This window comes from Nannospalax galili, unplaced genomic scaffold, assembly GCF_000622305.1.
Source record: "Nannospalax galili isolate Female #2095 unplaced genomic scaffold, S.galili_v1.0 scaffold426, whole genome shotgun sequence".
Lineage (NCBI taxonomy): Eukaryota > Metazoa > Chordata > Mammalia > Rodentia > Spalacidae > Nannospalax > Nannospalax galili.
In genome coordinates, this window is record NW_008354494.1 from 994825 (window position 1) to 1009061 (window position 14237).

Below are 14237 nucleotides of genomic sequence, written 5' to 3' on the forward strand. Positions count from 1 at the left end.
CACTGGGGTCTGTGGCCTGCACACATCTGCATTGGGGTCTGTGGCCTGCACACATCTCCACTGGGGTCTGTGGCCTGCACACATCTGCACTGCTGTCTGTGCTGCCATCTTGCCTTTCACATTGCTGTTTCGTCAACTGTCACGGAGGCACACCTCTCCCAAGACACGGAGGTTGTGCACTATCACTGAGGGACTCCTCTGCCAAGATGTGCAAAGGTGAATTTGAGGCTCAGCTGCCACTTCTAAATCACTGGATATAAAATCCAATTTTTAGTAGGAGAGTTCAGGAAAAGAAACAGTCAACCTCCTTTAAGGTTGAGTGATAGCCAGAAGAGTACCATGTGCAATATATCTTTTGAAAATCTGAACGTGGTTTCGGGGTATTTTTTTAAAAATCATTTATTCTTTAGAAACAGAAATAATATTTTTACCCTTTTTATGATAATGAAGTTTGTCCTAGAGACTCTGTTCCTTCACATTAAGTGGGATAGAATATGACAGTTTATAGTTTAAATTTTTTCCAGAAACTCATTTTAGCATCATTTCCAATTCTGAATCAAAGAGCTAAACTTAAAATATTCTTCTGTAAGGAAATGGCTGGTTGTTTGCCATTTGATTTACAAGAAATCCTCAGTTTTTTATCTCTCAAATATTTCTTTAGATTTAAGATTTAGAAAACTAGAACTGTGTCTGAGGCCACCATGGAGTTCACACAGTGGGACAAACTTCAGTAAGATCCTTTCAGTCCTCCAAGACCTGGAGCCTTTCATATGGGTCCCTATTGAAACCCGCTCCCATTTGGTTCTATTTTGCATGCAATTTCTCCTGTCAGAGAAACTAAGATACAGAGGTATAAAACTGTTCTTATTAGATTGGATCTGTGCCTTCTGCCCTATAATTCTAATGAACTGATATCAATAGCACACTATAACTATCTCAGTATTTGTTATATTTCTGTGTGTGTGTATCAAGAAATATAGCGTGTTTAAAAGAAAAAAAAAGGTTATCTCTACCACAGATTTGTGGAAATTGGGTAGAAGAAGAAAAAAGAAGAGCAAAGGAATAATTCCTGCAAAAATGCATTTCATATTCAGATTATTTTGGTTTTGAAGATATGCAATCAAATTATCTTTCCAAACAGTGAAAAGCTTAGTAATAGCTGAATTGCTATTAGCAAGCTAACTACTTTCCAGCCACATTTGACCTAGTATTATTGACAATTTGCATTGTTCCACATTTGAAACATTCATACCTGAATTACTACTGACCTAGTTTTATAGGTTCTGTCTGGAAATATACATCTTTGAATAGTAGTATATGATTCTCTAATTCTTTAGTAATTGTGTTTTTTTATAAGAAAACATATATAGGGCTGGAGAGCTGGCACAGCTGTTAAAGGCTCACAACCAAAAAGACAAAAAAATACACACACACACACAAACACACACACAATTATAGGAGCTCTTTCCTTGGAGAGTCGTAAATAAACAGCTACCCTTCCTTATAGACCACCAGCACCAAACAGACACACACACACACACACACACACACACACACTACCACCGCCACCTTTCACTGACAAAATGGAAAAATGAATAAAAATTCCTTCATGTTCCATAATGTTTTAATTTTCCTGTGGTTCTAGGGATCAAACCTGGGAGGTTGGGAATGCTAGGCATTGCCCTGCACCTGAGCTATGCCTCTAGTTTTCTGAAACATTTTTAATATTTCTTTTTGAAGTGCTATATTTGGGGAAGGAGGAGGTTCTCTGCCAAGATGGCCTTCATCAGGCCACGTCTCTAGCTGTGGCTCTTCTCCCTTCATCCTCGTCCCTTCAACAGCTTTCTTGCTTCTGTCTTCCCCTTTCCATCCTGCAACTATTGTCACCTGTCTTAGGGTTCCCAGAACAGCTTGTAGGCCTGGTGCACGTAAGACTTGGCCACCCAGTTGAGGGCACCCTGCATGTCCCTGTGGTTGGCATAGAGTCTGCTGTAGTGTTCACATCAGAAGCAGCCACCTCACCTGGCCTCTTCACACTGGAAATGTTTGGCTCACAAAACTGCCATGTGGAATTCCCCGGAGAGCTTTGATTCATCTTATAAGAAGGTTTCTGGCCAGGATGACTTTCAGCTATTCTCCCAAGACCAAGCATGTTAAGATTCTACATCTAATTTGTTCAATTACTGTTGCAACCTTTCAAACTTTCCATTAATTCTCTTCAGTCTGGATGAAATCTCTCTTGTATTAATAGTCTAATGTGTTGGGAATGTGGATATCTTAATTTCTTCAGAGTTTTTCAATACCAGAGCATTTCTAAGAAAGGTTTCTTCCTTGAATGTATGAAAATTCCTGGATCCCCAAAGTGGAAGGAACCCCAGATACCATCTACCCCACTTCCTGACTCACACTGCTTGATGAAAGTCTAAGCTTTGTTTAAGTCTCCTTAGACTTCCTGTAGAGCACATTGGTTCTATAACAACCGAACTGGTCACACCACAAACCCCTTATCAGGTCTCTGAAGGTCCTGCAGCATCTTGGCAAAGCCACACCTCCTGCCAGGGCCGCCATGCTGCACAGCCTCCAAGGTCACTGTTGACATGCACTCAGTAGAAAGCGTCACTCAGGAAGACTCCTAGGCCCCTGCTACCATTGCCTCAGCTGCTCCCTGCAGTGTCTGAGCCTCTCCTGCCTAGAGTCCTGGACACATGCTGTCCCCCCCACCCCCCAGCAGGGATGCTTTTCTTCTTTTTCACCCTTCCTAGGCACCTTTGCAATGTTAATGACCTAGCATAATAAATGTCTTCTGCTCACAGGGCTCTGACACCCCACCTGAAGGTGAGTTCTACCCTCCACTGCCCCCTGCTTTCATTCCTCATGTTTTGTTTTCACTCCTCCACAGCATTCCCCTGTCATCATTTATTTATTCATCCCCTGTGCTTCCCTCCAGACTGAGGTGTGAGTTCAGGGACTGTATCTGTTTTTGTTTCTTTTTCTATGTGCAGCCCCTGGTATAGCCCCAGGCACAGAGGAGACATTTTTCCATGAATGATTGACAGAATACATTGGGCAGTAGCAGGCCATTTCCCTCTTATCCTGCTGACAAGGATGGCACGGGGCCAGAAGTATAGACTGAATGGGGCCCATAATGGCGTGAGGCTGGTGGAAGGCCATCATCTCAGGCTTTGCATTTATTCAGAGCCCCTGTTCAGACCTTTGACCATATCTCCAAATTAAGCAATCCATAGAAGGATGCAAATGCTTTGATAGGGCTTAAAGTGGAAAATAACCATCATACTTCAAATGTTGTTCCCTTTATTGGCCACAACCCTGGTGAAGAGTTCAGAGATCAAATGTGGTACTAACTGTGAGTGGCACTTGTATTTCTGTGACTGGGGACTGAACCCAGGGCCCAACACATACTAGACAGGTGCTCTACCACAGAGCTATATTCCCAGCCCTGAGTGGCAGATTTTTCATTAAACTCGGTTTTTGTATTATGAACAAAAATTTTTGAATTATTCTTTGAGTTATTTCTTCAGATTTTAATAAACTGACAACTTTGAAAGTGGAAGTTGCTTAGATCTCTCTTTCAATTCTTGTGAGACTTGAAACTAGATTTAAATGTGTATTTTTTTCTGCTGGGATTTAATTATAAGAAGCTGTTATATTTGTGACATTAATGTTTTTACTCCAAATATTCTGCTATGTGTAAAATTCTATATTGGGTGCTAGTATTTCTTAAAAAGCATAGAAAACATAACCCTCTCCTTAAAGGCCCCAAAGAAGAATACCAGTCACAGAGAAGTGCTCAGGTCCTCCTCAGAGGATTAATCTGGTGGAAATGCATAGAGGTGTGAGGTGCGTAGAGCCTGGACAGAGGGGACTGACTGAGGACTGCGGTGGTGAGGGTCTGGATATCTGGGTGTAATGGGAGTACAAAGAGATGGTGGTACGAGCTACTTAGGGAGAGGAGAAGTATTTGAAAGTGACCCAAGGTTTCAAGCCTGTCTGAATTGGGAGTGGTAGGGGAGACCAAGTCCTCAGTGTGTCCACCTCCACTGACCACAGAATGAGATCAACCCCTGAACTCTAGGCCAAAAAAGTCTTGGATTCCTGCTTCTGCCTTCCCTTGCAGTATGTTAGTTGTGTGTCTCCTACTGTCTAGGATGTCCCCTCTGCCTGCCTGTGGCTCAGAAAGCCAAACCCTCTCCTCTCTACCACAAACAGTTTCAGAGAAGAATGGGGTACTACCTCTAGTTTCTATACTTTCTTGCCCCACAGTGTTAATTCAGAAGTTGCATTTTGCATCTCTCTTTTCTCTCCTTGGCCACTGAAGCCTATGGGAAAGGACTGATCAGGTTCCATCTCTGAAATGAGGCCAGAGACGAGGGAATATAGGGGAATGTATACTTAGTATCAGTGGTCACACAGGAAACCCGGGGATGCAAGGCATGCCGGGGCTTAAGTGACTTGAGCTTAGGTGAGGGGTTTTAGAGAAATCTACTACTCCTAGAGGGCTGGGACCAAGATGAAAATTGAGCTAATTTCCCCACTGAAGTCTGCAGCATCCTTTTGGAAGAGAATACAGGAAGGGCAAACCCATCTCAAGTTTCATCTCTTCCATGAAAATTTCCTGAGCCAGAGGCTTTTTATGCTCTCCCTGTTCCCCTGCTAACCTCTGGTCAGCACTTAACGCCTCTGCTCAGTTTTAAGGCTCCTGTAGGAACTCTCCCTACCTGCTTGGCTGCTTGTTTCTTCCAAGGCCTGGACTAGACTGCTCGGCTTTATGTACCTTTCACTCTGTTGGATGCCTGACTTTCCACATTCACGTTTGTTGAATGACAGTAGCGTCTTCTTTCTAAAGATCTTACAGAAGTGGTTGGCTTTTGGGGTAATACTTTAGGAACTGCTTGTGAAATTGGAACTGGTTAATTCACACTTGAGGAAGGGAGAGGAGGAAAAGCCCCTTTGCCCCCAAGCTCCTGACTCTTCCTACCCCACGTCTGCAGCTCAACCAAAGACCCCTTCAGATGTCAAAGTGTGCTTGTGAGTTTATTAGAGGAAGTCTGCTGTACAAATTTTGTTAAGTATCTTGGAACTCAAACTTTCCCGAGGTTCAGCCTGGGTCTGGTTGGTCAAGTTCAGTCTTTATTATTTTTTGCCTCTTCCATGTTAGGAAACAGCATCTGATGATCCTGAGAGAGAATGAGAATTGGAGGAAACAGAGTTCCAATCCTAGCAGCCAGCTTCTCTGAGCCAACCTTAGAATACAACCCAGTTACAGAGGGCTATCTCTCAACCCCCACCCCTCATCCTTGGGATTTACTTTTTTCACTTTTCATTGACTGTGTAAATTAAGCCCAAGAGCCTAGGACTCACCAACCTACTCAGAAGAAAAACTGTTTCAGACAGATTCCTCCTTACCACTGTCACTTAATGTCATAACCAGTGTCACTCAGGAACATTGGAATTCCTGACCTTGGCACTGGGGAATCTCTTGTGTACTACACTCAGACCGTTTAGAACCACCACATCTGGTGTGGGGAGTGTGCAAGTTCTAACACTGTTCTGTGTATTTCCTCTCTTGCTTTAGACTTGACTTTTCTTCTTGCCTCCTTCTGAGTAGCCCATGAGAGCTATGGAGTGTTGGTTTTCCATTTCTTCTACCTCATCTTCTCCTTCACGTCCCTGGGGCAGCTTCCTGTTCTCATTTCTCAGTCCACAGAGTGCTAGCTATTAATGTAGGGATACTGGGACTCACCCTGGTTCTCTGGCTCTTGTGGATGACTCTGTTCTACACACACACACACACACACACACACACACACACACACACACGTGTTATCCATCCACATTCACCTTTAGTAAATTCTCACTGCCTCCTAGAAGGAGCCCTAGCAGCACAGAGCTGTCATGCTGGGCTACAGTCTTTGAATCTACTTTAATCTGCTATATTACAGTGAGATTAAGCTGTTTTCCCAGTAGTAATTCTGGAGAGAAAAGTTAACAGGAATAAAATTAACATGTAAAACACTTGATAGGTAATGATATTCCTATTTCTGATTGTTTTTAGAAGAATCTTTGTTTTGGAAGTGTGTGTGTGTATATGTGTGTGTATGGAGGTCAAAGGGCTACCTCAGCTGTCATTCCTCAGGCACCATCCACTGCCTTTTTTTATTGAGACAGGATCTCTCCTTGGTCTAGAACTTGCCGTGTAGGCTAGGCTGGCAGACCAGTGAGCCACTTGTCTCTACCTCCCCCATGCTGGGGCTATGAATGGGTGGGATTCCTGTGCCTTTTTTTTATGTAGGTTCTGGAGATTGAACACAGCTCCTTGTACTTTCAAGGCAAGCATTTTACTGACTGAGCCATCTCCCAAGCCTTATATTGGAATTTTGAATAAAGGGCTTTCTGTACAGTTGGGCTCTCGGGAAATGAGATTTTTCTTCTGCCTTTGAAGTACAGATCTCTCCACAATGCCCTCTCCAATCCACCCCCTCTGCCCAATGGCAATCTCTTGTGCTTAGGAAGAGCTGAACATTAGTACTAATCTCTCCAGATTGCATGTCTAAGAAAATGTGTATGTTGAGCAGAATGTTCCATTGCTACGTAGCTGGCTCCATTTATTTTAAATTTAAATGTGCTTGGTAGGTTTCCTTCTGCAGACGAGGGTACAGACAAATTGTTGCTGTGATGTGATGAATCTACAACCAGTGCTCAGAAAGCAGCAAGGGAACCTGCTGTTCACAAAGAGTTTTTGTCAGCAGCAGCCTAACCTCACCTGAGGCTGGGTGTAGACACAGTTGCTCCATCAGACTCTAGTCCTGAGTAGAAGCACCCATTGGCTCTCTAAGATAAGGTCTCACGTATCCCCAACTAGCCTCCAACTTGACATGCCACAAGGGCCTTGAATTTCTGATCTTCCTGCCTCTACCTTCTGAATGTTGAGATTACAGGTGTGTACTGCCATGCCAGTTTTACATAGTGCTGAGTACTGAACCCAGGGCTTGGTACATATTTATCAAGCACTCTATCAACTGAGACACATCCAAGACCACACTCGTGGCTATGGAGAGTGCATTTTTATTATGCAAACAGTGCTACTAACTAAATAGCACACAGAATGATCTATACTATCCACTGTTAGTTTTACTAACTAGTTCTCATCCAGAGTGGTATAAACTGGCTTGACCAATATGTGGGCCTCTGAGCCTAAGAAAAACTAAGAGCAGAGGATAGATGGAGCTGGTGCCATAGTCCCCTTCTGGTTTGTGCTTAGAGCAGGGTGCTTGCTGCTCTACACCAGTCCTTCCTGTACACGGAGGCCGATAGCAAGCTTAAAGCTCTCTGCTAGCACCGCAGTGGTTCCAATTCCGGACAAGTGAATGGCCTGGCTATACTAATGGACACCCGATTTGGCCCCCTAAAAGCATCTCCTGCCTCTCTTCCCTCCCCCAAATCATCAGATACAGAGAAACTTTAACGTTGTGAATTTCTCTGGAAGAAATTAAAATCTGGAGCGGCTCCTTCCGGATCTCATAGTCTTTGAACATGTGGGAATTTTTGTGCCTGGGGTATGTCTGCTTGCTGTGGACTGTGTTTGGTGTGACAGGTACAAGTGACAGCTCTGTGCAGTGCTCTTGGTGTATCACATGAGTGATTAGTGATCAAGAGGACCTTTTAGGATGAAGAGGAATGTTCATCACCACATCTGTGATAATAAAAAGGGGAGTACTTTCAAACGTGTTTTGGATCTGTGAATCTCATTGTTACATCTTTATTCCATAAGGTAGTCTTAAGGAAAGCAAAACAAATACAAATGTTGACTCTGCCTCTCCAACTATTTGCCAGTCTCTCAGAGACAACTCTGCTGTTTCTTTTCACCTTTCACTGAGACTCTATTTTAAATAAGGTTATTGACTGACTACATATAAAATAGGATACAGACTCTTCACTCTAAAATTACCTTTAGAACAACCTTGAGCCATGTGTGGTGGCACACTTTTTATCCCAGCATCCTGGAGGCAGAGACAGACAGATCTCTTTGAGTTCCAGGCCAACCAGGGCTACAGTATAGTGAGACCCTGTCTCAAAAATAAATAAATACATACATAAATAAATAAATAACACACTTATTCTAGGCCTGGAAGGTTACTCTGGAGCTACTCTGGAGGTTGAAGCAGGAAAAACACAAGTTCAGTGCCTATATGGGCTACAGAATAAGCTCAGGGCCAGCTTGAGCAACTTCATGAGACCTTGACTCAAAGTAAAAAGTGAAAGGGCTGCAGATTCTAGTTCAGTGGTGGAGCATTTTCCTAGCATATGTGGGACCCCAAGTTCAATGTCTAGCACCCCACCAAAAAACCAAACCCCAAACTCCTTTCACCCTGTGAGGACCCACTCAGATAAGACAGGTTTTAAAGAGAAACTTCTAACCCAAACCAGTAAGCTTATAGATGAAGACTAGGTTCCATTAGTACTGTTTAAAATGCAGATTTCAGTATCTAACCTTCTCTAACTGAATCCCTAACTGCATTTGCAATAGCTCATCGTGTGCGTGTGTGTGTGTGTGTGTGTGTGTGTGTGTGTGTGTGTGTGCGCGCGCGCGCGCACCTGTCAACAGCATTTACTTCAAAATTAAACTTCCTGGGGGCTGGAGAGATGGTTCAGTGGTTAAGAGCACTTAGTGCTCTTTCAGAGGACCAGAATTCAGTTCCACAGACAGACACACACATTTTTTCTCTCTCTCTGAATTTTTTTTAAAGAAATGAAACCTTCCATTTTTTTAATCCATATGTAATACAACAAAAAGCCCTTGTAAGCAGGCACATCCCAGTCTTTGCCTGAGCAAAAAGTGTTTTTTTGTAATAAAGTAATTTGATCTAAACCAATAAAAATTCACATCCTTGTAAAGTTGTAAGTCGGAAACAGAAAATTCTATGTAGTTTAGAGAAGGATGCATTTGGCTTGGCTTGGTTTTGAAGCTGGATCTCACTCACTCTGCAGCCCAGGCTGCCTTCAAACTCATGACAGCCCTCCGGTGTCAGCCTCCCAAGTGCTGAAATCATAGGTGTCAGCCACCACACCTGGCGGGAGAAAGGTACATTCCTGCTAAAACAACATACAGCCAACTATTTCAATTTCAGGATATTATTTAAAGGTGAATTATTTTATTGTTAAAGGAGCTTGTTAGTATAAATCTTTATGTCCTACCAGCGAGATGAGCTTTAATGGCACATTAAACCATTTAGAAAGTTCATTAAAACCTTAAAACTCTCAGGTCACATGTTAGGAAGTTCTTTTCCTGATACGAAGTCTTGGTTTTGAGCTCTGAGCTTTGAGGAGCAGCTTACTCATTGGTGAGCATTTTGAATATGGGCCAAAAAGAGAAAAAAAAAATTAGGGCTACAGATGCAAGCTCTTCACAGCAAGCAGCACACCTACTTTCCACACACAAGTTTCTGAAACACCCGTAGCTAATGAGGTTCTAACTCTGCGGTGTCCTGCTCTTCATTCAAGGCATAATTCAATCCGAAGACAACTCAACCTGTCAAACCCGGACTTCAATATCCAACAGCTTCAGAAGCAGGAGCAGCTGACTGGGATTGGTAGAATTAAACCCGAGTTGTACAAGCAGAGGTCACTGGACAGTGACGACGGGAGAAGGGGTAACAGCAAAGCCTGTGGGAAACTGAACTTCATTTTAAAATACGACTGCGACTTGGAGCAGCTCATCGTGAAGATCCACAAAGCTGTCAATTTGCCGGCCAAGGACTTCTCTGGGACCTCAGATCCTTACGTCAAGATCTACTTGCTTCCTGATCGGAAAACAAAGCACCAGACTAAAGTGCACAGGAAGACCCTGAACCCTGTGTTTGATGAGGTGTTTTTATTTCCGGTTCCCTACAATGACCTCGAAGCTCGGAAGCTTCACTTCTCTGTGTATGACTTTGACAGGTTCTCTCGTCATGACTTGATCGGTCAAGTGGTGGTGGACCACTTCTTAGACTTGGCTGATTTCCCCAGGGAGTGCATCCTTTGGAAGGACATCGAGTATGTCACCAATGTGAGTCTGGCATTTCTTCATAGCGAGTGGGCGGGTGCTCCTTAGTTTGCATGGAAACATTATTTCCACACTATGTTATTGGGGGAGGGGGGAGTATAAAATTTATCTCAATATTCATCTGTCTTTTAGAAGCTCTAGTATCTTTAGAAGGATAGGTTTTTAAAAACTCATTTTGATATATGTGAGAATTATTTGTGAAAACTAAGGAATCACATTCCTACTTTCTGAGTTGTTCTCTATCAGCAGATAGCTGTCCCTTCTGCATTTTCTTGAGAACTTCCTCAGGTTGTGATTAATGGGTCCTGATGTCCTGTTCACTGTATCTATAGCCAAGTTCATTGCTTGACTCCAAGAACACCAAATCCTTGCTTTTTTTTCTCAAGTTGACTCAATAGCACTCCCATGATCAAATCCTCAATTTTATTTTTCTGTCCTTTTGAGACAGGGTCTCTTGGTAGTGCCAGCTGGCTTGGAGCTCACTATGTAGATCAGACTGGCCTCGATCTCACAGAGATCCACCTGCCCCTGCCTCCAGAGAGCTGGGATTAAAGGCTCGTGCCACCACGTCCAACTCAGATCCTTAATTCTAACCCTAGGTGGGAGTGCTTGAGTAGAGTTCAAATCACAGCTCTGAGTATAAAACTCGTGAATTAAAATCATAAAAAAGTCAGTCTGAAAAGATACTAAAGATGGTGGTAAACTGACAGATATGGTAAAACTGATCTACAGAGATTCAAACCTAATTTCACCCTCAGGAGAGAAGGCAGAGATGCTGTGTAGTGGTCCAAGTGTCCAGGCTTACATTTTAAACATGGGGCCCCAAAGGGTATTCTTACTACCTTTGCATCCTTCCTGTCCCCTGCTGAGCTGTACTGAATTCCAGGCAGAGGGGAAACCTGGACTTTCTCAGGGAACTGATAGCTCCAAGCTGCTGTTTGCTCTCCAGATTCTCTGAGGCAACTCTGTTAGCTCACTTTCTGAAGCATGAGCCCTTCTGAGGCAGGCCTCAAATGTGTAGTGATCCTCAGCCTCCTAAGTGCTGGCATCAGGAGTATGCTACCATGTCTGGCCAAACTTTTAGTTTTGAATTTTTCAAATCAAATTTCCATTTGCCCTAAATCAATCTCCTTGGACCACCATAAGAAAATACAGTAGGCCAAGTGGCTTAACTGACACCTCTTTCTCACAGTTCTGAAGCCTGAGACATCTAAAATCAAGGAGTTGGAAGGTTCATTTCTGGTGGGGCTCTCTTTAAAGTCTGCCTTCTCACTGTGTCTTCCCCTAGTGGGGAAAGCAAGAACTTTGTCCTTAGAGAAGAATTCTAGTCCCATCACAGGTCCACACACTCATGACGTCACTTTAAACGATCTATCACCTACTGCCATCACATTGGGGGATTAGAACTTCAATTAAGTTCGTGATCCACATTTATTTTTCTAGTACATAAACAATTTTCTGCCATGTTTTCCCAGTAATATGCAGTGCTTGCTCTGGCCTATGTGGATTACCATACATGAAATACATATCTTTGGATGTCTTTTCTGTTTATTGTTCTACTTGACTGTGTCTATAAATACCACAAGTTGCAAATTACTATTGTTCCAAAATAGACCTTAACATCTAGAAAAGCAGATCTACTCATTCAGCTCAGTCTTAACTGATACTTGATGTTTCGTGTGAATTTTAGAGTTGCATTGTCAAAGAAAACTTCTGTTTTTTTTTCAGGAAATGAAATTATAAAATGAAATTATAGACACAATAACCAATTCACAGAAAAAAGAAGTTTCTTAAAAGTTAGAATTTTCTTCCCTTTTCTTTTTAATTTGTGTTTACCACATGCTGCTATATAAGTCTACAGTGAGCCCGGGGATTCTGAATCCTCAAATTCAACCAATCTTGAACTGAATATGGTTTTTAAATGCATTTGTACAGCATTTATGTTGTAGTAGGGGAAGGGAGTATAGCTCAGTGGTAGAGCATTGCCTAACATGAGCAAAAATTCTTTTTAGTGTGTTTTTGTTTGGTTTTGGTCGGTATGAAGTTTAATGGGTAGTTAAGGAAAGTTTACATCTTTTTTTTTATGTCTTTCTATTCATGACTATTATGTCTCTTGCTATACAGTCCTCCTTTAAATTCCTTCCTTTAGTCCTTATGAATTTTCTACATGAAGATCTCGCATATCTCTTGTTAGATTTGTTGTTAGGTGCTCAGAATAGCATTTTCTGACTATTTCTGGTATATAGTTGAAATTTTTGTATATTTGTCTTATAAAATTCTTAATTCTATTTTTCTCTTAGTTACAGGAAAGAAGATAGTTTATTAAGAGGTAAATACAAAGGGGGGTGGAGGTGTGCCATGCCTCCCCTGGGACCTGGCTCCAAGAGGAAGAGGGCAAAGGAGGGGGACCCCATGACCTTTCATGGGCCGTTAACATAGTACCCACCTCTCCCAAGTTCATATAATGTGGACTTTTCTGATCATGCTCCCTTGGCTGAATGAAGCTCAGATGGACTAGGAGCTATAAAATTCTTCATTCTTGTCCATACTTGTGAATTTTCTTTGTAAATAATAAGTCATGTAAAAAGTCTGTCTTTTATTCTTATTATACTTTTTCATTTTTTGTTTTGTGTACGAATTAGGATATCTGATGTGCAAAAGAATAAATATGAAAGTAGGAATCCTTGATTGTTCAGAATGTCTCCCTCTGCTGAGCTTGGTAATGTAAACCTGCAATTCCAGCAGTCAAGAAACCGAAGGAAGAGGATCATGAATTGGAGGCCCACTTGGGCTTCATTGAGACTCTATCTCACATAAGAACTATCCCTTTCTTCCTAGTCAACTAAGAGTTAAGTTATAAATAGTTGTCACCTTATCAAATACTATGTTTTTAAGAGGGTCCCCTTTAATATACTATTATGGTCAATTATGTGAATCAGTTTGCTAATTTTGAGTCAGTCTTATATTCCTAGATTAATCCAAACTTGCCCTGGTATGTTGCCTTTTTCTAAACATGACTAATTTCAGTTCGCTGGTAGTTCTGTTCTGCGTTTATGTGCATAAGTGGTATGTGGAACACGCTGTCTTCTGCGATTCGTTTGCTTTGAGATTAAGGTAATTCTTGTTTTATAGTGTTAGTTGGGGAATTATTTTGGACACCTTCCATTTGTTCCTGCATGGTGCCTGGAGGTCTTGGGGATTTTATTTCTCTCTCTTCGCTCTGTAAGAACTCCTTTGTTCCTGGCTTCTCCCGAAGTTCTGGCATTGGGGAAGGGAGGGGGATGAAACTATCCTTATTTATTGAAACATCCATAGACGGACAGTGACCTTCAGGCCAAACCCAGCTCCCAAGTATCTCTTTATTTTGAGATTATTCTTTGCAGATTACTTTTCAGGGAATGAAAATCTAGGTGCATAAAACTCTTTTCGGTTTTAGCATTGTAAAGCTGTTCCATTGTTTTCTGACTTTTAGTCTAACATTTATTGCTTTATATGTTAATTTTCTTTTTATTGATCTCTGGATCTTTCCTCTTTGGTACTCTATAGTTTAATTAAAATATTATTAATTAGGCATTTCTTTTTATTTATTCTGGTCAAGATATACTGGGGTTCCTGAATCTGAGCTTGTTTCCTTAAATCATTTCTGGAAAATGCTTAGCCATTTACTCCTTTTTATTATTTATTTGGCAGTCTTTTCCCTGTGTCTACTTTCAATTTGTACATACGTATACACACACAGACACACACACATATGTATATGTATTTACAGGTATATATGCACATACATATTTCACTATTTCATGTGTAGTTACTTTTGTATTGTGTTCCTCATGGCTCCAACAGTTGTGATCAGTGCAACTCTGCTTTTTTTCCTTCGCATTTGCTTTCTCATAAGCTCATTAGGTTTTACTGCCTATTATATTTAGATTCGTGACTGTAAATTCATTTAGCTTGAAATTTGAAATTTTGTCAGTAGAAATTTCAAGATGTGGGTTTAAAATATATTCCTTCAAAGATGATTTAAAACATGTTTCTCTCAGATGCCTAGATGGGCTGCTAACACGGAGCAATTTAAATCAAATCTTGAGCTTCAGAGTTTTTGGTTGTGGGTTTTGTATTGATGTATTGATGGTTAGAAACTCATTAGGGGGATATTTTCTTTTTTTTTTTTTTT

At 41.6% G+C, this 14237-nt stretch overlaps 1 protein-coding gene across 3 annotated transcripts in view; it reads left to right on the plus strand.

The window, feature by feature from the left end:
- LOC103748885 (synaptotagmin-9) overlaps positions 1-14237 on the plus strand; it is a 254122-nt gene that overhangs the window by 56824 nt on the left and 183061 nt on the right. For all 3 annotated transcript variants that reach the window (XM_029555288.1, XM_008851665.2, XM_008851666.1), the window contains exon 3: positions 9520-10066. Coding sequence is in view for 2 of the 3 variants with exons in the window: in XM_008851665.2 (XP_008849887.1) it covers positions 9520-10066 (547 nt within the window). In the remaining variant the exon portion in view is untranslated. The remainder of the gene's footprint in view (positions 1-9519; positions 10067-14237) is intronic.